Source organism: Aotus nancymaae, unplaced genomic scaffold (assembly GCF_030222135.1).
Source record: "Aotus nancymaae isolate 86718 unplaced genomic scaffold, 86718_ANA_hifiasm-v0.15.2.pri h1tg000017l, whole genome shotgun sequence".
Classification (NCBI taxonomy): Eukaryota; Metazoa; Chordata; class Mammalia; order Primates; family Aotidae; genus Aotus; species Aotus nancymaae.
In genome coordinates, this window is record NW_026988429.1 from 15,269,910 (window position 1) to 15,293,076 (window position 23,167).

At 39.5% G+C, this 23,167-nt stretch overlaps 1 protein-coding gene and 1 pseudogene across 2 annotated transcripts; both read right to left on the reverse strand.

Moving 5' to 3' along the window:
• Positions 1 to 5,251: 5,251 nt before the first annotated feature.
• Positions 5,252 to 6,071, reverse strand: LOC105707884 (small ribosomal subunit protein eS1-like; annotated as a pseudogene).
• Positions 6,023 to 21,354, reverse strand: IL36A (interleukin 36 alpha). Of its 2 annotated transcripts, none has more exons than XM_064377805.1 (5): positions 10,956 to 11,380; positions 10,750 to 10,863; positions 10,087 to 10,226; positions 8,631 to 8,844; positions 6,023 to 6,105 (listed from the first exon to the last, which is right to left on the reverse strand). In XM_064377805.1, exons 1-4 carry the CDS (start codon positions 10,963 to 10,965, stop codon positions 8,632 to 8,634), a joined length of 477 nt encoding a protein of 158 aa, XP_064233875.1. In that variant the 5' UTR covers positions 10,966 to 11,380; the 3' UTR covers positions 6,023 to 6,105; position 8,631. The 2 variants fall into 2 exon arrangements, with proteins under 2 accessions (XP_064233875.1, XP_012294374.2); XM_012438951.2 differs by lacking the exons at positions 6,023 to 6,105; positions 10,956 to 11,380 and adding exons at positions 8,192 to 8,279; positions 21,241 to 21,354.
• Positions 21,355 to 23,167: the final 1,813 nt, after the last annotated feature.

The window sequence follows — 23,167 nt, forward strand, 5'->3', positions numbered from 1 at the left end:
TCTTATTTCTCGGGTTCTGGAGAGTTTGTAAATCAAGGACACTATCTATTTTTAAAGAGTTGGTAAATCATACCTGTAAAGCTAGAGAAGGTTGGGGTCGTTTTAGGAGTAGATTTGGACTATATAGCCTGTAGATGGGTTTTGTTCAGTCCTTAGACTGTTTTTTAAAAAACTGTAGTCAAGGTTTTCATGAAAAATGGGAAGATCAGACAACATTGCTCCTGAATTCCCACAGTAGGCTTTATCTATGCCTTGTTATTCCAGCCTCATGTTTTTACTTTCTAAATGCAGTGTCTCCAGTTGGGAGCACAGAGCACGATCCCACCAACTCACTGCCCAATAAGAAGCAGCTGTTCCTTTGATTCCAGCTCAAGCAAAGACCGTCATCGATGGCCAGGGCCAGGCCAAAGGGCCAGCAATGAGCTTGGAAGCAGAGGCCAGCAGTTTCCAGCATGAACCAGGCCAAGGAGTCCAGACACAAGTGTGGGTCGGGGTCTCCATATTCCAGTGGACATGTGGTTTCTCTAATACCACCTGTGCTCCTTTAGGCAAAGGAGCATGTGAACTTCTCTCTCTAGAAAGTTGCTTCCTGGTGAGGTTTTGGATGGGGAAATATCAATGGCAGCACAGGCCAGACTGCTTAGAGTTACTCAAGGAAAGAAGGTGAGGGAAATCCCCGGACAGTAAAAATAAAGAAATGGAATGACATCAACATTTTGAGGGACTCTCCCAAATCAGGTTCCCGGATGCTGCTCCAGCTGAACACGGGCACTCCCTGGGGTCAAGAGCATACCTCCTAGAGCTGAACAAAGTTGGCTCTACCTAACAAGCCTCTGTACCTCAGAGTCCAGGGAAGGCCAATTTTCAGATACTGAGGCATATGTTTTACTATATCAAATGGAAAAAATAAGGAGTTCACCTAAATCCAAATTAGTACCCTGTATGTCACCAAAACAATCTTGCACTATAATGACGTGTCGTGTAATATAATTTCCTGGTCCCTAAAGATAAACTCAAAATCTCTCACTTAGAAGTCCAGAAGAGAGAAGCATCTTTTTGAAGCCTGAAGCATTGGTTCCCAGCATTTCCCAGTGCTCTTTTCCCAATTCCCCATGCCTGGAAATTAAGGGGGTTTCAATGGAAGATACTTGTGATTACTATTGCCTACAATGTATAAGGTTTATATTCAGCACCTGTGAGTCCAAACTTTGGAGCTGCCCCCTTCTAGCTATATGGATTCAGTCAAGTCTCTTCACAGCTCTGAGTCCCAGATTTCTCTTCTATCAAGTAGAAACAATTTTCAGGGTGGATATTGTGGTTATGAAGGATAATACACTCAGCACATTATTCACTCAACAGAATAAAATCACATAGACTAGCTACATTAGTGTCACCCTACTTCTGTCTTGAAATACATTTGTATCTCTGTGCTCTCTTGCTGCTTCTCTTGGACACTGAGTGTCACCTTCTGTGACCTAAATCTCTCTGGCTTTTCCCTAACATTTTTTTCCTTTCCAAACTGCAATTTTATTATAGGCTACCTCAATTCTTGATGATCTTGTTCCCTCTTTAGCCTACCAGGCCCCTAAAAGTCACCTTTCTGGTAATTATCAGCATACAGAAGAACAAAAAAGCTGCTCTCAGGGAGCCTCCTAGGCTCAGAAGCTCTGTCCCACAAAGCCCACTTCTGAAAGATCTGTTGAAGGAAGCACTCCAAATGCAGAGGACTAAATACAGGATGATTATTCAAAAGATTCAGTAGGTAAGGTTGAAGACATATTAATAATTTAGTAAAGTTTAATGTTGTTTTTAAAATGACTACAAAGATCCAATTGCTCAAACCATAGGTTTAAAGAAAGATAGATTTGATGACAGCAAACAATGAGAATTTCTCTCTTTATTGAAGACACCACAGGAAAAAGTTAGCAGATGGCAAGTTAAAATAAGATAGTTGCTACTACTAAAACAAATAGTGAATTAAGACTGAAAATATATGATAAATTTCTACAAACAAACAAGAAACAGAAAAGATATTATACCATCAAGAAAATAAAATGGGCAAATGCAATGAACAAGCAATTCACAAAGCAGAAACTCAAGTGGTTAATCTGATCCTGAAACCATGTTGGATAGCAAATTTTCAGATACTGAGGCATATGTTTTACTATATCAAATGGAAAAAATAATGAGTTCACCTAAAATTGAAATTAATACCCCATATATCACCAAAACACTCCTGTACTATAATGACATGACATGTAATATAACATAATTTCTGTATTAAAACACTAATTACTTAACAAGCAAGAACTTACCAGTGGATATGTTTATGTATAGATTACAACAATACTCCAAAGTATATCAGTTTCAACTATCAGAAGAAAATGAAAAGAAAAGCAAAATAAATAAAATAGGACCAACCAAAAAATACAGAAAAGGTGTCATATTTAATTCTGCATACCAATCATCAAAATAAAGGTGAATGGGCCAAATTCAATACAAATACAAAGACTATCAGATGACTTATTAAACCAACACACACACACACACACACACACACACACACATCTAGTAATATGCTATTGATAAGAGATAAGTGTGTAAAGGAAAATAATTCAAAAAGACTGAAAATGTAGGGATTGATGAAGATATATGTTAAGCAAATGTTAACACAAAAAAAGCAGTTGACAATATCACGTTACATTGACTCTAAAATGCCACAGATTGTAAGATGTACAATTATTTTACGTACTACCCAAAAAGAAAAAAAATTGCCCAGTTACAATACAATACTTTCTTAGAATCACATACATAAATGGAGCTGTTTTAAGGACATATGTGTATAATCTAGTATTCTTTTTCATTTATAAAAAGGTAAATATAAATGAGATTAGTCTATTAAGGTATTCATAAAATTTCTTCCTTTTTTTTTTTTTTTTTGGAGATGAAGTCTTACTCTGTTACACAGGCTGGAGTGCAGTGGTGTGATCTCGGTTCACTGCAACCTCCACCTCCCGGGTTCAAGCTATTCTGCCTCAGCCTCCTGAGTAGATGGGATTACAGGCATGCTCAGCTAATTTTTGTAGTTTTAGTAGAGGCAGGATTTCACCATGTTGGCCAGGCTGGTTTCAACCTTCTGGCCTTCTAACCTCAAGTGATCCACTCTCCTCAGCCTCCCAAAGTGCTGGGGTTACAGGCATGAGCCACTGCACCCAGCCCTAAAACTTCTTACATTTCGAGTGTGCTTCTGCTTGATCACTTCTGACTCAGAACCACTAATGTTTGTTTCCAGTAAAACTCTCCTGTGCCAACAAGAGAACTGGTGATACATTTCTTAACAAGTTATCTACCCTTGTCTCCAGACATCATTCCAAGCTGCTGACCTCCATTCAGCAATTTTTGATGCTGTTACTTTTTTTGATTTACCGGATGTGCTATTAGAAGGTTTATCACCAACAATCAGGATCATATTCCTTCAATGAATGGTTTTTCCTGATGATTTACTGAATGAAACATCAGATGGGGAACTTTTGTCCAATAACAGCATCAGAAAACCAACCATATTTGCACATGCATAGGCAATGACCACTATGTCATGACCGCCACTTGGCTGACAATACTGTAAGATGCTATTCATTGCATCTAGGTTTCAGAGATGTTAAAATGCAAAAAAAAAAAAAAAAAAGTATTCTTCAAGTAATGAATTAATGGTATGCACAGCCAACAAAAAAGTTAAGCAAAACATCGGTTATGGTTCAAAGATGAATATTTCACTGGGATAAACGATATGAAGCAACAAGAAGATATGGCATATATGAACCATTAGGTACCAAAAAAACTTAGAATTAAAGTAGTCTAAGCAAATGGTATAAAATAATAACATAATCTGATTAAAAATACAGTCACAGTAAGATAATTTAATACTTCCTATGAGCAATTGATAGATCAAGCAAACAAAATATAAGAATTAAAAGTACAAAGAGTAAATAGTTAACAAAATTCAATTTCTAAATATATAAATACATATATGTTATGTGGTATGTACCTATTAATGTTAACATATTAAAATATATAATATATATATAATTCTATGTAATATTACCTATTCATATTATATATTATATATAAATAAAATTTTATATATATTAATAAAATTATATATATATATATATAAAAATTTATACCTGAAAATCAGTGTTAATTTTTCTTAAGTTTGCATGGAAAATTTATTTTTAATGCACAAAGTCACAAAGGAAATATCAAAAATGCTCAAAGTTGATATCATACAGGCCATTCCATCTAACCATAGGCAATAATAAACATAGACTATTCTAAAAGAGCCCCTAAATAATCCAATCACTTGAGAATTTAAAAATAATATATACAATTCATATTTTAAAGGAAAATAATAACCAAAACAGATAGAAGTTGAAATAAAAACAATGAAAACACTGTATCAACATTGTAGGATGTGTCCTGATATCTCTTTGAGATCCTGATTTTAATTCTTTGGGATGTATAATGACAAGTGAGATTTGTGGGTCATATGGTAGCTCCACTTTAAATTTTTTGAGGAACCTTCAAACTGTTTTATAGTGGCTACACTATTTCAAATTTCTACCCAAAGCATACAAGAGTTCCAATTTCTCCACATCCTCGCCAACACCTTGGTTTTTCTGGTAATAGCCATTCTAACAGGTGTCAGGTAATATCTCACTGTGCTTTCAATTTGCGTTTCCCTCATGATTAGTAAATGCTAAACATCTTTTCATACACCCGTTAGCCATTTGTATGTCTGGAAAAATGTCCATTCAAGTCCTTTGCCCACTTTTAATCAGATGCTTGTTTGTTTGTTTCCCACTGAGTTGTGTGGCTTTCTTACATATTTTGAATACTAACTTCTTATCGGATACATGGTTTGCAAATATTTTCTCTCATTTCATAGGTTGCCTTTTCACTCTGTTGATTTTTTCTTTGGTTGTGCATAAGCTCCTCAGTTTGATAGTCTCACTTGTCTACTTTTGCTTTTGTTCCTTGTGATTTTGGTGTCATATCTAAGAAATTTTGCCTAGATTAATATTATGAAACTTTCCCCCTATGTGTTCTTCTAGGAGTTTGGGCAGTTTCTGGCCTTACGTTAAAATCTTTAATTTATTCTGCACGCTCATGTTTATTGCAGCATTATGTACAATAGCCAGGTTATAAAAACAACCTAAATGCCCATTTATGGAAAAATGGACAAAGAAATTGTGGCATATGCACACAATGGAATATTATTCTGCCTTTTTTTTTCACAAATAAGACTTTTTATTTGCCACTATTATAAGTCTGAACTTTAAACAGATTCTTGGACTGGTGGTTCAAATCCATCAGCTCGTTCAACTTTAGCACCTTTCTGGTCCCCAGTGGCTTTTTCAGAACTACTGCCTTCACCATGAAGCTCCATGAGTTTTCCCAATTCAAATTTGGGCTTCTTCAGCATTTTTACTTTTCTAACGAAGACATCATGGAGAGGATAAATAGATTGGCAAGCCTTTTCTATGTCTTTTCCAGCGCTGTCTGGAATCAATTTATTGACCACTTCTTTCAAGTCATTTGTCTGCACCTCTTGGGTCATGATTTCCATCTTCTTCCGGATTTGGCGGGCCTGTTGGTGCTGAGCATAAGAGGTCTTCCGTATCTGGTTGTTGCGTTTTTTAGTAAAACCAACACAGAACAGACAAAGCAAGTAACCATCGGTAGTCTTGACATCAACATGAGCTTCAATCATTGTCTGACATTTTTTGACCATGGAACACATTTTGTCACAGGTAAGATCCATGCCATGGAAGTTAGTCAGGCAGTTTTTGCCGTGAACATCTTCAGCAATCAGCTTGAATTTCCTAAATGCAACTTCATCATTCTGCAAATCAGCAAGTCCTGGTGACTAGCGTCTTTCCAATATTTCTTATATTGAACATAGCAGGTGCTTTCACATCATATCAATCTTTCTTAGAAAATGGATCAACCACTTTCTTCTTGGCTCCCTTTTTGCTGCCTTTCGTAAGGCACTTGTTCTTGCCAACCGCCATGGTGCTGCTCAGAGAGTCAAAAGTGCTATTCTGCCTTTAAAAAGAAGAAAATACAATCATTTGGGACAATATGGGAGAAACTGAAGGATATCATGCTAAGTGAAATGAGCCAGTCACAAAAGGACAAATACTGCATGATTCCACGTACAGAGAAGATATCTGAAATAGTCAAATTCATAGAAACAAAGAGTAGAACAGTGGTTTCCAAGGAATGGGGGAAGGAGGAATGAAGGGATGCTCTTCAATGCATATAATCTTCATTTAAGCAAGAGAAATAAGTTCTAGAGATCTACTGTACAAGAGTATGCATATAGTATACTGTATTAACAATATTGTACATTTAAAATTTATTAAACAGGTATATCTCATATTAAGCCATAATACAAATAATTATAGGATGTATCCAAGGGACACTAAGAAAAAATGCAATGTTTTATTCATTAATAAGAAAATAGGCCAAGCACAGTGGCTCACGCCTGTAATCCCAGCACTTTGGGCAGCTGAGGCAGGCGGATCACTTGAGGTCAGGAGTTTGAGACCAACCTGGCCAACATAGTGAAACCCTGTCTCTACTAAAAATACAAAATTAGCTGGGCTTGGTGGCACAGGCCTGTAATCCCAGCTACTTGGGAGGCTGAGTCAGGAGAATTGCTTGAACCTGGGAGTTGCAGTGAGCCGAGATCATGCCATTGCACTGCAGCCTGGGCAACAAGAGTGAAACTCTGAGAAAGAAAGAAAAGAAAAAGAAAGAAAGAAAGAGAGAGAGAGGAAGGAAGGAAGGAAGGAAGAAAGGAAGGAAGAGAGAGAGAAAGAAAGAAAGAAAGAAAGAAGAAAGAGAGGGAGGGAGGAAGGAAGGAGAAAGAGAGAAAGAGAAAGAGAGAGAAACGAAGGAAGGGAGGAAGGAAGTAAGGAAGAAAGGAAGGAAGGAAGAGAATAAAAACAAAAAGGCACAAATTTCTAAAGAGGTTGAATTAATTCTTCCAGAAAACATCCAGGCAATGTCAAAGACGGCCAGATTCCTCCCCAGCCCTGAGTTTAGGAAATCAGATACCCCAGTTGGTCTAAGAGCTGGTCCGTTTCTCCCAGTTTAGGTCCGTTAACCCAGTGTAATTATTAATAGTCCCTTTTCACTCTCCTAAGTGTCCTGGTCATCCCACAGGTCTAGAGAAATTAAAGACACAGGAAAAGACAGAGGAGAAACAGTTCTACTCTTTTGTAGGAACCATGAGAAATGAAAAACGTGGGGTGCACTAGGCTGTCACCAGGAAAAAATGAAATCTCTGACAGCAATGCGGTGACTCAAATGCTGAATGGAAGAAAGCACCAGGATGGGATGAGGAGGTTGGGGTAATGCCTGCAAGGCCCTGGAAGTCATCAATGTGCTCAGGTAAACAATATTTCCACATCTTCCTCCAAAGCTTAGGGACAAGTAAAAATATAATGGGAAGTAAACATTACAACAGAACTACACAGACTAACCATTTTGGAAATCATAATATGGCAAGAAATAAAGTTTCAACTAATATTCTGTAAGAAGAAAACTTACTTCAAAATAAGAGAGGATTAAAAACAATATTCTCTAGATGAGTGGGAGACATGACAGTTTATGGTGTGTGAGTTCACAGGAAAAACTCACAGGAGACTCTCAGAAATCCTTGCCAGAAGGGGCAGGGAGAGTTTTTCGGCTAGCTGTGAAGCTGCACTGTGCACTGAAATATGGAGTGAAATTTCTACTAGTGAAGCACTATTTGTCCCATGCACTCCATTAGTGAGGCCTTGAGAAACCCAAGGTTAGGAAGATACCACCCTCCCCAACAATCTTCCTGGTTCCTCTTAGAAATGGGAGACTTTATGTGAGCCTGCTTTACAAACTATAAAACTCCTTAGAAGTGTAAGGAATCAATACTATTACCACGATATTCCATTAAAGCCATTTAATTCATAAAAGAGTGACTGAGATGACAAAATTTTTATTTCACAAGTTTAATGCTTTCTGAGATCCAGTGATAACACTTTAGGTGAAAGCTTCATAAACAACAGCAGTTCTTCACCCAAACCAGCACCAGCATTTATCACTTCACTGAGACATGAGCGAAGCCCAGGAGCTGTGCAGCCTTCTTTTTGGGACTCCTCTTTCTGATGGAACATCCATATCTGCTTCTCCTTGTCAGAATCCAAAGGTCTTGATACTATCACAGGGGAATGTATCTGAAAATCCAGAGACCTGGACTTAAAATTCAAGAGTCACCCTCTCATTTTTACTTGGAGTATTATTACCAAGTATGCTAAGTAGAGCTTTCTTTATTATTCTTGTAATGATGCCATAGTTCAGCCACATGCTCATGGCAACGCCCTCAATTTCCCTGGAATACTTTCCACACAGACCCAGGGAGAGGGCATGTAGCCCAGTCCAGCCCTTAGGTCACTGCATGAATATACTGGGAGGCAGCAGGATACTCTTATGTGGAAAGTGCAATAACAGATCCTCCCTGCCCGTTTCAGGCTAAGATTATACTAAGATTTCTCTGCATGGAGACCAACTTCCAAACACAAACTAACCTTAAGACAGCATAGTTAACCCAAAGTCAGTGGTGTCGGCTTTCCCCAGTTCTTGGGTAAGGATGACAGGACAGCCTCCTTCAGAGCTGACAGCGATGAACCAGCCAGGGAAAGCCACAGACTCAAAGGTGGAGCTTCTGCCACTCTGACTGTGGTAGAAGAGAAACGGCTTCACAGGCTTGGGTTCATCATACAAATCCATTATATCCTGTTCCTGAAGGGTGCAAAGGAGACACCAGCAAGAAACATAACTGTTTGAATGTTTCACATTCTCTACACACTGATATGCCATGTCCAAGATAGCATTCCCTATTCATTGAAGCAGCTTGGAGACCTCTGTTTCATATTACAGGATTGGGGGGCTAGGGGAGGGACAGCGGAGGGTGGGAGGTTTGGGAGAGAAAACACGGGGAGAAATGCCAGATATAGGTGATGGGGGGATGAAGGCAGCAAACCACCTTGCCATATATGTACCTATGCAACAATCCTGCATGATCTGCACATGTACCCCAGAACCTAAAGTACAGTAAAAAAAAAAAATCACACAACTTAAATACTTTTCTAACAAAGCATTGATTGAGCCATTATTTGTTGTTCAGAAACAGAGAAATTTAAAGAATATTTACGTAACAGTTACTGTGAATTCCAAATTAGAACATAGTTACTTTCTGTCAGGTTTCTGCACCCTCAGTACTATTGACATTTTGGGCAAAATAGTTCTTTGTTGTCAGGATCTGTCCTGTACAATAGAGGATGTTTAGCAGCATCCCGGTCATCTACCCACTAAATGCAAGTAACACACCCCCATCCCAGGTTGTCACAACCAAAACATCTCCAGACATTGGCAAATGTCCATGGAGCAAAATCACCCCTGGTTGAAAGCCACTGTTTTATATCCTGTCATCAAATTGAGTGGCTGCCTATGCTTGTTTACTGAAAATGATCAAGAGCATTCCTGCAGTACACAGAGGCCTGCTTTAATTATCTTTTCTTTAATAATGGAAAATTGTAATTATTAAAGTGTTTGTTACAGAGAATTATGTTTGTTCATTTTAAATTGCAGTGTATTTTTTGCCCAAAAGATGTTTTAATAAGTTCATCTACTTTGAGATAATTAACTGCTAAACTGTCCTTGCTGATTTTACCATGTATGTGTGTGTGTGTGTGTGTGTGTGTGTGTGTGTGTGTGTGTTCTATTGAAGTTAGACATCATCCTTGCCAAATTATTAATATTTTTGTAAATTAAAATAAGTCATTTTAGTAGGTTTGTTTGAAAACATTCCTGAAACTTTTTCTTATTCTTTCATAACACATTCAACCCCAAAGAAACCAAAAATAAATATGCATAGCATAATAAGTATATTGTCTTTTAAAAGATCCTAAAATCTGAGTTTCTATCAAATAAATGAGCTCCTTTCCTAGTCAAGCACCGGCAGGACCTGTCTTACACACTCACCTTCAGCTGCAGTGCAGGCTGCTCTCCGACCTTAGCACACATCAGGCAGAGCTTGAGCTCATTCAGTCCCAGGTAGACAGGGTTCCCTCTATCTTTCTCAAGGGTTTCCACATGTTGGCATGAAATTAAGGCAATAGTGACTGGGAACACGATACGAAAAGTGGTATTCAGGTGCCATTTCGAGGGTGATATCTCTGAGTCAGAGTTTTAAGGGCAACAGGGGCTGGAATCTGCTAACTGACACTCACAGTGCACTCATAGAGTGGTCACCCTGCCACTCACCACCTAATCCAAACACCCATCCTATCTTTGGGGAACACTTTCCATTAGAAAAGTCAGTCTTTCATGGATTCAAAAACTGGTCCTCCCACAGATTACACTCTTTTGTTCTAGTCTTACTCCTTGAAGTTTCTCAGAATTTGTCTTCCACTGTTTTTCACAGGCTGACCCTTCAGTCTCCCTTAAGCCTTCTCTCTCTTCTCTGACTTCATGACCATAGGCCCAGAACAACCTTATGCTCACCCTCTATTCATTATTGTCCATGAGATGCTCCTCTCTCTAGATATGCCCAGTTAATAAGCCCACTGTGGAATAAAGGCTGAGCACCAAACACACAACTGCACTGGTCAAAGGGGCTGCCTTTAACAGACCCTGGCTACTCACCTGGAGACATATGGTGCTTCCTTGGGACTGCTATGAGGGTCTGATCCTGAAGAATCCACACCCGATGACTGATATCCTGAATGCTCCTCGGCTGAGGTCTGACACTTTTTAACACTGTTGAGAAAGTCAAAATGTAAATTAGTAAGAATGAGAGCACAGAATATTGTCCCCTTGTCAATTTTTTGCCCTTCCATGAGGATCTTTACCTTTTTCCATTGTGGTGGTGGTGTTTCAGAACTGCCAAGGATAGGAGTGCTTTTATGTGCAGACCGACCCCAAGAGAGGACCTAAGTCAGTCCCAAGCCACAGTTTAACCCTGGGTCAGAAGAAGGACTGATGGCCAGCCCAGCAGTGACCCCCAGTCAGAATCTATACTCCCAGAACTCACTCAGCTCCCTTACTTTCTTGGATGCAGTCTACCTCCAGCAGAAGCAGCTGCACCTATGAATTCTGCTCAGGCCTAGACCCAGGAACCCAAATATGACAGAGAGTGCTAAGACCAAAGATCTGGAAGCAAGAAAAAAATCAGAAGTCACCAGACATTCCAGCATAGGCCACACTGATAACCTGTTACAAAGGACCCTGTATCCCTACCATTATGATCTATGCTTCTACTGCACTCAGGTGTTCTGACAGGCTGTAGAAGGGCCCAGGCCTTTTATCCACATGGGCCAGGAAGGAAGTTATGCCTCATTGGGGATGGAACTGCCCAACACTCAGTATATTTTCTAGTTCCTGGTGCCAGAGGATTTAGTGACTCCTTATGTAAATAGCATGGTTAAGACTTATCCAAGCACCCAGAAAAATGAGGGCGTGCTAAGCTTTTAAGAGCAGGAAATATAGTCACAGATACTGAGTTGAGAACCATTATGGGATTTCTTCAGGGCCAATGACTCAGCTCCAATGCCACAAAATAAAACAATGGAATTATTCCTAAGAGTGAGAGCCCCCAGTAGGTGCAAGGTAGACTGAGGAGGGATGGGTCTCTTAAGACCTCTGTAGCTTCTAACCACTCCTGGTCCACAGACACTATATCCTTGGTCAATTTCAGGCCAGAAACGCACTGATCCCAGTGACCCTCCTCCAGCTTTTCAGAGCCACTGTTCATGCTGCTTCTCCACCAAGGGAGTCTTACCATAGCAAAGCCAGCTCCTGAGCACCATAGCCACTTCGATGGACTCTAGATCACTATCTATAGTATAAGTAGGGTGATGGTTAATTTTAAGTGTCAACTTGACTGGTTTAAGGAATACTTAAAGAACTGGTAATGTATTAGTTTGAGATGTGCCTATGAGGGTGTTTCCAGAGAAGATTGGTGTGTAATTCAGTGTACTAGTGGGAAACATCTGCCCTCAACATAAGTGGGATCCATCCAGTCGACCAGGGGCCTGGAGGGCATGAAAAAGACAAAGAAAAGGTGATTTTGTGTCTCTCCTAGAGCTGGGACATTCTTCTCTCCTGCTCTTGGACATACATTATAACTCCAGACTTTGGACTCCAAAAATATCAGCATCTCCCAGGTTCTTAGGCTCCTATCCCAAACTGAGAATTATGCCATTGGCTTCCTAGTTCTGAGGCTTTAGGATTTGAACTGAGCATGTTACCTGCATCCCAGGGTCTCCAGCTGTCATGGGATTTACCAGCCTCCAAAATTGCATGAGCTTATTCCCCTAATAAATCCCCTTTCATACAAGAGATCATCAAAATTTTCATGGAAAATGTATATTATGAAAAAATTATGCATTGATTTTGAATCATTTTGCACCAAAATAAACTTGTACTACCTTGTTATAAGATGTTTGAACAGAAGCTAGGTTGAGACACTAAGGAAGATGAGACATCAGTTTGAAAAGAGTCCCTATCAGAGCAACATGAATTCTTCTAACATTGAAGCAAGAACAAACATCAAATTTATGGTGAAATTTGGGTGGAAGATGAAATCTTTGATGGCTTATGAAAAGTTTGTGGGGACAATGCCCCAAAGAAATCAGCAGTTTACAATGGATAACTCATTTTAAGAAGAAATGAGACAATATTGAAGATAGCGCCTGAAGCAGCAGACCATCCACATCACTTTGCAAGAAAAAAATAAATCTTTTTATACCCTGTTGGGAGAGGACTGAGATTAACAGCAGAAGCAATAGCTAAGATCATAGACATCTCAATTGGTTCAGCCCACACAATTATGACTAAAAATTAAAGTTGAGGTGTGGCGGCTCATGCCTGTAATCCCAGAAACTTGGGAGGCTGAGGCAGGTGGATCACCTGAGGTTAGGAGTTCAAGACCATCCTGTTCAATAAGGTGAAACCTGTCTCTACTAAAAATACAAAACTTAGCCAGGCGTGGTGCCAGGAGCTTTTAATCTCAGGTACTCTGGAGGCTGGGTAGGAGAATCACTTGAATCCAGGAGGTAGAGGTTGCAGTGAGCCGAGATCTTGCCACTGCACTCCAGTCTGGGTTACAGAGCAAGACTCCATCTCAAAAAAAAAAAAAATTGAAGTTGAGCAAACTTTCACTCAATGGGTACCAAAACCATAGTGCCCAGTTCAGCTGCAGGCAAGAGCAGAGCTTTTAAAAAAAAATCTTAACAAGTGGAATCAAGATCTGGAGAATTGTGACAGGAGATGAAACATGGCTTTACTGGTATTATCCTGAAGACAAAGCACAATCAAAGTAATGGCTACCAAAAGGCAGATGTGGTCCAGACAAAGAAAAAGTGGAGTGGTCAAGAGAAAGGTCATGGCAACAGTTTTTTTAGATGCTCAAGGCATTTTTACTGTTGTCTCCCTGCAAGACCAAAGATTGATGATATCTGCTAATTATGAGAGTGTTTTGAGAAGGTTAGCTAGAGCTTTAACAGAAAACCTCCTGGGAAAGCTTTGCCAGACAGTTCTTCACCACAGCAATGCTCCTGCCCATTTCTCTCATTTAAAAAGGGCAATTCAAGGAGGCTGAGGCAGGAGAATTGCCTGAACCCAGGAGGCGGAGGTTGCGGTGAGCCGAGATCGCGCCATTGCACTCCAGCCTGGGTAACAAGAGCGGAACTCCGTCTCAAAAAAAAAAAAAAAAAAAAAAGGGCAATTCTGTGGCAGTTTCAATGGGAAATCATTAGGCATCCACCTTGCAGTCCTGATTTGGCTTCTTCTGACTTCTTTTGTTTCTTAATATTAAAAAATATTTAAAGAACACCCATTTTCCTTTAGTTAATAATGTAAAAAAAGACATTGACATGTTAAATTCCTGGACTCTCAATTCTTTAGGGATTGATTAAATGACTAGTATCATTGTTTACGAAAATGTGTTAAACTTTATGGAGCTTATGTTGAGAAATAAAGTTTATTTCTTTTATTTTTATCTATTAATTCCATTTCCACAAACTTCTAAAAGTTTCCTTGTATATCTGTTTATCTATATACACAGTCATCCCTCAGGGAATTGATTCTAGGACACCCCCAAAACCAAAATTTTCAGATATACAAGTTTGTCAGTTGACTCTGCAGAACCCACTTATAGAAAAAGTCAGCCTTCATTATCCACAGGTTCAGCATCCCTCAATGCTGGTTGGTTGAACCTGCAGATACAAAGTGCTGAGAGAGAGAGGAGAGAGAGAGAGTGGGAGAGAGAGTACACATAGATACACATCCTACTGATTCTGACGAATCCTAACTAATACAGAGGGGAAGGAAGCTTGGCTGCCAGATGCCCCAGTGCTCTGAACTTGCAATACCTGACATTAGGTCTTCAACAAAAGGAAGCTGAGGTAATACTGTTGATGCTCTGCTCCATACCTTCAACAACCCGAGTTCACAACTGCTGTGGGAAATAGTAGCACCTGTCAGCTTCACACCTCTAGGGCTTCCATCTCAGGGACAACTTCAGGAAGTGAGGAAAGAAACTGCTAGAAACTGTTCAGCCTCCCCATCCTCTGACAGGATAAATCTAAGGTTTCTCAGAATTGCCCCATAGTAGTAACAAGATCACTAGCATTTTCTCTATTGGATTTCCTGGAATCATCTCCTAAATGAGGTCCCTGCATCCAGGGTCTGCCTTGGGGAGAACCCAAACTAACATAACGTTCAGTATTCAAAAGCAAGATACTTGTATTCAAAAGATGTGCATTCAAAATTAGGTTTTGCAACTTTTGGAATTGTGTCCTTGGAGAAATTCTGTCACATCCCTGATCCTCAGATGACTCATATGAAATGCATTGCACCTTGCTGGGCTGTTATGTAGGTTAAAGAAGAGCATCAAAGCTCCCTATAAGTGACAACTTCCTGGAGCAACTGACCTAATGAGTCCCCTATGTCTGTCACCAGGCCCCAGATTGACTGGTTTAGCTCAGTCAGCATTTTTGCTGTGACTACCAATAGATCATCTCAGATCATGACTTTTGTGCCACTTCATCAATGGCCTACCCGGCCAACAGGAGAATTACCTCCTGTTTACACCCTATCTCCTTCCCAGATATTCTTACTGCATGGTATGATAAATAAAAGGTCGTTGAAATCTTGTCCCAGGTAGCCCCACAGTCATCCCCTGAGGAGTGTGAAATCATGAATAGTCAAAACTTAAATGTGTAGCAGGTATCACTGAGTCCAAATTAGAATTTGGAATCAAGTTGAGTTTATATAGAGGAGCTTCCTTAGGTCTCCATTTCCATAAGATGATTTCTATACTCAAAGAAGAAAGTTCAGAGCCTATGACATCAGCCCCACTCTCTCTACATATAACTGGACCACATAAATACCGTGAGGCAAGAGGCCCAAGGACTTTCCATAGACATGAAGATGCAAACAGCCAAAACATATTGGTTTGGATGCCACACATACTAATGTAAACTCATCTGTGACAACAGCTAAGATGTAGGTCCTTTAAAATTCTTATTTCATGTCATAGATAATATGGAGCTCTATATGGTCTGGATACTTAGACCACAGTGCCATCAATGGAAGTGGTGAGGGCTGTGGTGATACCAGATTGTGTTATTATTCACTCGGGGTGGCTGGCAAAACATTAAGGAGCATATTAGGGAAAGTTATAGATTATAGTCTCAAACCTTTTGGAATGCTGAAAGGTTTTATTGGGGCAAGCTGAAGGTGGCTGGCCAGTCCGTTAAGTTAGCGAGAAGACAGGGACGATCAAAGGCCTTCCCAGTTTAAGTCTGTTTACCCCACATCCCTTTGTCTCCACTCTGTTTACTCATGTAAACTTTGTGCTAGGTGGTCCTCTCAGGGGGAGATCAAAGGGGAATTACCTGTTAATAGGGTTTACTCTGGGCCTGAATCCTAAAGCTTTTATTATTTGTATAACCACTCTTTTAATCATGTTAATTATCCACAAGTGTGGTGACTTAGAACTTCTGTTATGAGTAAATATGTGGATAAACAGGCAGTTTCGGTCGACTGGTTGCATTTTATCCTCTCAAAGTAGCCAAGGGCCATCCCTAGCCCACTTGTATCACTGTACTGGTATGAAGTGCCTTCATCCAGCCTTCCTTGAGTCAGAGTCTGCAGGCCAGACTTCTGCAGGTGGTGGTTGACATCTCAAGATTGTCCAAGACCTGTACTTATTTCTCTCTAGCATGGAGGTAATATCCTCTCTAGCCAAAATGGTGAATGCTCCTGAGAAAGGACTCTGAAAGAAATATGATGAAGGAAACTTCTCACTCTGCAAGAAAATAACTCCATAGGAGTAAAGCCTAGAGTTGCAGCCTTCCCTCTCTCTTCAGCTATCCAGAACTAGACCTGTCTTGGGATTTCATTCCTTTGTCCATCCCCTATCTATCCTTCATTACTCAGTCCAAGGTTCAATATAGTCACCTCTACCCTACAAATTTTTCCCAAATCTTATAGCACAATGTATACCATTTATTTTAGCTGCTATTATTCACATATTGCCAAATCATTAGATAAAATTGTCCTTCTTGTGTACATCCTTAATACTCAAGATGTAGTTTACGGATGATGCATTGACATTATCTGGAAGCTTTTCAGAAACGCAGAATCTCAGGCCCTACTTCAGACCTACAGAATCAGGATCTAAAATAAAAAACATTAAAACCACTACATGTTCTCTGACGATATAGTACTGTAGTGACTACAGTGACTAGGGCAAAGCTTGACAATATAGCTGGTGAGACTACAGTACAGTACCTTATGCTCAGTACTGTAGTCACACCAGTACAAGAAGAACAAAGTCAGGGAACAGGGCTGAGGCTGGGAGGGTAACAAGCTCATGAAATCTAGATTGCCTTTCTCCAATCTCTAATAACCATGGAGATGGCTATCTTGCCACTAAACAAAGGAGAAGCAGGAAAGAAAAAGAAAAGAAACCATTTCTGGAGGTCTATGGCCAGGTACAGACTCTCACAAAGATTTTCACCCTGAATACTCATAGCTCCATTGAACTAAAAACACTCAAACTCTATTCAGTTTAATGTAGGCTAAACTCATTTCACAAAAAGCAAAAAGAAAGTCTCTCTAGAGGGGAGAAGAATCACCAAAATACATTTTCAAAGGCACAAGCCATACATAGTTGAAGATTACCAGGCATATGAGTAGACAAGATCACAAGAACAAGAACAACATGAAAAAAGAAACAAAGGAAACAAACAAGACAGCAGAAAAATACCTACACAAACTTCAGACTTTGTAATTTTTTTACACACAGCTCAAATCAACCATCCTAATCATGTTTAAGAAACAAATGATAAACATAAAAATATTTTTCTAGAACAGAAAACTATGGAAGGTGACAGGTTTGAAGGAGTCAAACAGAACCTCTATAACCATATGACAAGTAAATTAAATTAAATAAGCCAATAGATGTATTTAGCAGTAGGCATCACACACACAGAAAAGAGAATTAGCAAATTTGAAGACAAATGAGAAGAAATCCAGATTGCAGCACAGGCACAGGAAAGCAGGAAAATACAAAAAAAGTGGAAAAAATGTGAAGATGAAAGTGAGAACGTCTAAGATATTGATTGGATTCCTAAGAGGAAAAATAAAAGTCAGACAGAGTAATTATTTGAAGAGAGAATGGCTGGGGATATTCTCAAACTGATAAAGATACCAATTAACAGATTTAAAAAACACAATAAATCTCAAATAACATAATTTTGTCATTGTTGTTGTTATTGTTTTGAGATGGAGTTTTGCTCTCGTTGCCCAGGTTGGAGTTCAATGTCACAATCTCAGCTCACCACAACCTTCACCTCCTGGGCTCAAGTGATTCTCCTGCCTCAGCCTCCTGGGTAGCTGGGATTATAGGCATGCACCACGATGCCCAGCTAATTTTGTATTTTTAGTAGAGACAGGGTTTCTCCATGAGTCTTGAACTCCCAACCTCAAGTGATCCATCTGCCTTGGCCTCCCAAAGTTCTGGGGTTACATGCATGAGCCACCATGCCCAGCTAAGTTTTTCAAAGATTCACTTCTAAACAAATCAGAATGAAATTTCATAAAACCAAAGGCAAAAGTAGCAGATAATAAAAACTCATTACCTTCAAGGATGCAAAAGACTGACAACTGACTTCTCAGTTACAACAATGAAAGTCAAAAGACAGTAGAATGATATTTCAAAATGCAGAAAGGAAAATCTTCCAATGGAATTTCATACTCTGAAAAATTTCTTAAGTTTTCCAGATTAAAGACAAATCAAGAATGTTCTGAGATAAAAATTTGTGGTGGCAGGTTAAGTGTATCAGGCACCTTCCCTCTTAGAAGGAAAGCAGTTTGTCCTCACAGGGATAAATACATAGCCTGGGTGTGGGTTTGCTCTCTTACATTCAGCCTCAGCTGTAACTACTATCCAGGGACCTATGGAATCCCATGTGATACAACATCCAACCAGGGACTCCAAATCAACATAGCATCTAACCAAAACACTAACCCTAAGATGAAGGAAGAGCTGAAACAGGTCCATGATCATTAAGTTCATTTAATGGAATGCTAGTACATTTTTAATAACTGGTTCTCCAGGAAAAAAAAAATAACAAAACAAAAACCCTGATTTGTAGCATTTATCAATTTCCTTGATGTAAATACTCCTATAATGGGCAATTTCAAGCTGCCAACTGGCTCAAAAAATCCTGAAAATGTAGTAATTGACCCCTGAAAGTCAATTACTTCTCCACTACTTCCCTGGACTCATTGGTCAACCCAAAAGTAGCAAATCTGATGGAGCATTGAGTGGACTACTGAAGGTATACCTGGAACACCATGTAAGTGATAATACTCTGGAAGGATGGGCTGCTATCCATCAGGATGCAGTACATGTAAGAGAAGATATAGCTGCTTTTACACCTAAAGACAGGGAGGAATATGTGTGTAGTATTTGTGGAACCCAGGTGGTCCATTGGACACCTCTTGGTATTCCCTTGCCCAACGAACTGTGAATAGACATGCAGCAACCTCAGCTCAAGAAGTATATGACTGTCAGAGTGAGGGGTTTGATCACACCCCCAGGAAAGCCACTAAAACCTGCCAAGCTATTAGCTTAGGGTAAAGGTAATTTAGAATAGACAGTGGAGGCAAGAGATGATGAAAACAAATTGTTGGCCCAACTATAGAAATGGGTGCTGTAGTCTATTCACTAACATTCCTCTGCTAAGTTTCTCTTCAGGAAGACACCCATGGGAGGCATGGAGGATCTGCTCCCAAACATAGAGAGAGGATGGGGTCCGTGAAGCATAAGAATGGATTGTGAGCATGGAGGTGTGACTCTCAGACTTTCCTTTAAGAGAAACTGTTACAAGAATAACAGTTGGTAGACAACCTCCTGCTGTAACAATTTTGCATCCCTGGTAGTGCTCCTGTCAAGGACGCTCTCTTCTTGGACTGCTCCCAGCCAAAGATGGCAGCCTTTCCTGCTGATGTGGAATGCCTCTACAGCCAAGTTTTGCTCTAGGGCTTTCCCATCTGCCAAGTTGAGACTTTCTCAGAGCTTCACAGCTGCCCTGCAGTCTAAAGCTCTTTCTAACCACTCCTCTTTCCTTCTCTCATTTTTTTTTTCAAATGGAGTCTTGCTCTGTTGCCCAAGCTGGAGTTCAGTAGCATAATCTCAGCTCACTACAGGCTCTGCCTCCCAGGTTCAAGTGATTCTCCTTCCTCAGACTCCCAAGTAAGTGGAACTACAGGTGCACACTGCCATGCTCAGCTAATTTTTGTATTTTTAGTAGAAGTGGGGTTTCACTATGTTGGCCAGGCTGGTCTCGAACTCCTGATCTCAAGTGATCTGCCTTGGCCTCCCAAAGTGCTGGGATTACAGGCATGAGCCACTGCACCCAGCCTTTCCTTCTCTCTTTTCTATTATTGGTGTCAGTCTTGTTTCACAGTCTAAATGCTGTCCCTGCCTACTCCTGATCCCTCTTTTTTTTTTTTTTTTTTGTCCTTCAGGCATGTCTCCCATTAAATCTCTTGACATCTTCTCATCAAAGCACTCAAACTGACATGACATATCACCATGAATGAATCCCAAGGATGTAAATAAGCAAGATGTAAAAGAATGCATACAGTATTATTTCATTTATATAAAGTTTAAAGCATACAAAACTAAATAATATCTATTTTAGGGGCATATACATAGATGATAAAACTATAACAAAATTTAAGAGAATATTTACCATCAAATTTAGGATGACAGTTACATATGTGGGAAGGAAGAGAAGAGGATAAAATAGAGGATGGGCATACAGTTCTTCCAAAGCTTCTAGTTCTGTTTATTCAGCTGGGTGATGAGTTTATATAGGTCCCTTTTATTCAGACCTTGGATATATTTGTTACAAATATTCCTTCTTACCTACTCAGCATTTATTTTAGACCATAGAAAGAAAATGGGTCCTAAAGCAATTGCCTGGATTTCCTAGAAATAATCAGGATAATACAACAATAAGTGTTTTTGTTTATTGTCTTTTAAATGTTTTTGATATTTACCTCCATATTTATTTATTGGGTTTATTGTTATTTATTGTTTACATAATTTCATTACTTAATTAAATTCTTATAGAATCTTTTTTAAAAGTCACATGTAAATCTAAACAAAACAAAATAAACCAAAATAATAAATATTTAAAAGACAGAAACAAATCAGACATCAGTAACAAAGATGAAAAAATAAAGTCAGTCATATGAGAAAGCCAGAAAGTCTTTTATCTAAACATTACAGAATGAAAAAATAAAATAAAATCCTTTATGACCATTTTAAGTGTAAATATACTACATCAAAATTTAAAGACATGGGCCCACAAAGAACTAAAACACATAGTCCCTCTTCATAGACTTGGATTCTAATCCAAGGCAACCTCAGAGTAAGGTCCCACAGGCAGAGTGATGGTGCATCCTTCCAGTGCAGAAAAGGAGGGTTGCTTTCCCAGTTTATGGCTTCCAAACCATTAACAAAATTGACAATCACAATTTGCTTAAAACAGAGAGTATTAATAACAAAAGGAAAATATATTAAACTCAAATATCAAGGGGTAGACAACTTACTTGAAAATAGTTCACCCAAAGACCATGACCGCAGCCTGAGTTTTCCATACAATACAACAACAAACTTTTTCATCAGTCATCTTGGTTCTGCTATTTTCATCTCCAGAAACAAAAGCTTCACATAAATGTATTCTGTTTTCTCAGGCCTCACCACCTCCTAGGAAGGGTTAGACTAACAGCGATGACTCATTCTGTAAGCTGGCTCACACCATTATGGGTGGAAGTTAGTTCATCACTATAATGCTGAGGTAAGCTGGTCTTTCTGTAACCCCCATGCCTCCCTGTGGTGAATGGCATGTGACTGCACCTCTTATAGCTCGGAAACTACATTTAGTTTCCAATCCACATAATAGAGGAAGATTCCAGAGTAGTAAGGAAACAAGTTTGTACATGGACTCCTGCTCGTGGCATCTTATGTAATTAGAGAAATGTTATATTGTCACTGGAAGACAGCCCAGCCAATATGGAAGCATAATTTTCAAAGATTCATTGAAGTTGTACTTGCACATAATTTTAAAAATCAGTGAAGGAGGCAAGTCTTCTTACAAAACAGAATAGTCATTTCCTGCTGCTCAGAGAAAACCAGTTTTTATTCTTTTAATTGTTTTTGATATTTACCTCCATATTTTGAAGTACTATGAGTGCGGTGCTACTTCTTGATTTTTCAGTTTGAGCCACTATGTATAACATCCTTCCATGAAAAATAGTTTTAATTATCATACGCAACTCATCTAACTCCCTATTACACAAACATACACACACTCATTCATCCATGCATCCTTCGAAAATATTTACATCATAATTTTGGATAGAGTATACAGTATTATTACAATATAAACATTACTGACAACTAGGCCATATAGTAAATTATGATTACATTTCATCTCCTGAATCACTTAATGCTTTCTCTAGAACTAAGAACTGCTGGTGGGGGCCAAGATGACCAATTAGAAGCAGCTGCCATGTGTGGCACTAGTAAAAAAGAACAAAAAGGAGTGAGTAAATACAGAACCTTCAACTGAAATATCCAGGTACTCACATTGGGGCTGATCAGGCAAATATCTTGACCCACAGAGAACAAAGGAAAGCAGGGCGAGGTGTCAGTCCACCTGGTAGTGACACAGAGCCAAGGCAAGCTGGAAACCAAGCTTCTTCCATGAACCTTTGCAACCCTCAGATCAGGAGGTGGAGTGAGCTCACATCGCCACCACCTGGGATCTGACACAGAGCTGTGTGAAGCCTCCACACAGTAGCTGCTCAGGCATGCAGAGAGACCCAGGAGCTCTACATACTCCATCAGGCCAGGTGCGGTGGCTCACACCTGTAATCTCAGCAGTTTGGGAGGACAAGGCAGGAGGATCACTTAAGCCCAGGAGTTTAAGACCAGTCTGAGCAACATAGTTAGACCTTGCCTCTATAAAAAAAAATTTTTAATTAGCTGAGAGTGGTGGTACACACCTGTCACACCAGCTATTTGAGAGGCTGAGGCAGGAGGATTACTTGAGCCCAGAAGGTTTCAGTGAGCCATGATTGCACCATTGCACTCTTCCAGCCTGGGCAACAGAGTTAAGACCCTATCTCAAAAACAACAACAACAACTCAAAACAATAACAGTGGTTTAATTACAGTGGTTTAATTCTTCCTTTGGCATTTTGGCATTGCGGAAAAACTGGTCTTTCTCTATAAAGTCTACTATGTCTGGTCTAGTTTCAAAAAGTATAAACACACTGAAATTAAAACATGAAGTATTAAGAATACAAGACAATGCAGGGGCCAAAAACCATGAATGAGGTAGTCAACAGTGTGGCTTATATGACTCCCACCCCCACCACCTCACACTTCCCAGAGGCACACTCAGGAAGCCACTGGCAGCCACTGCACAAGACTGCTCCAAGATTATGTATCACCTGAACCTAAGAGTTATTTG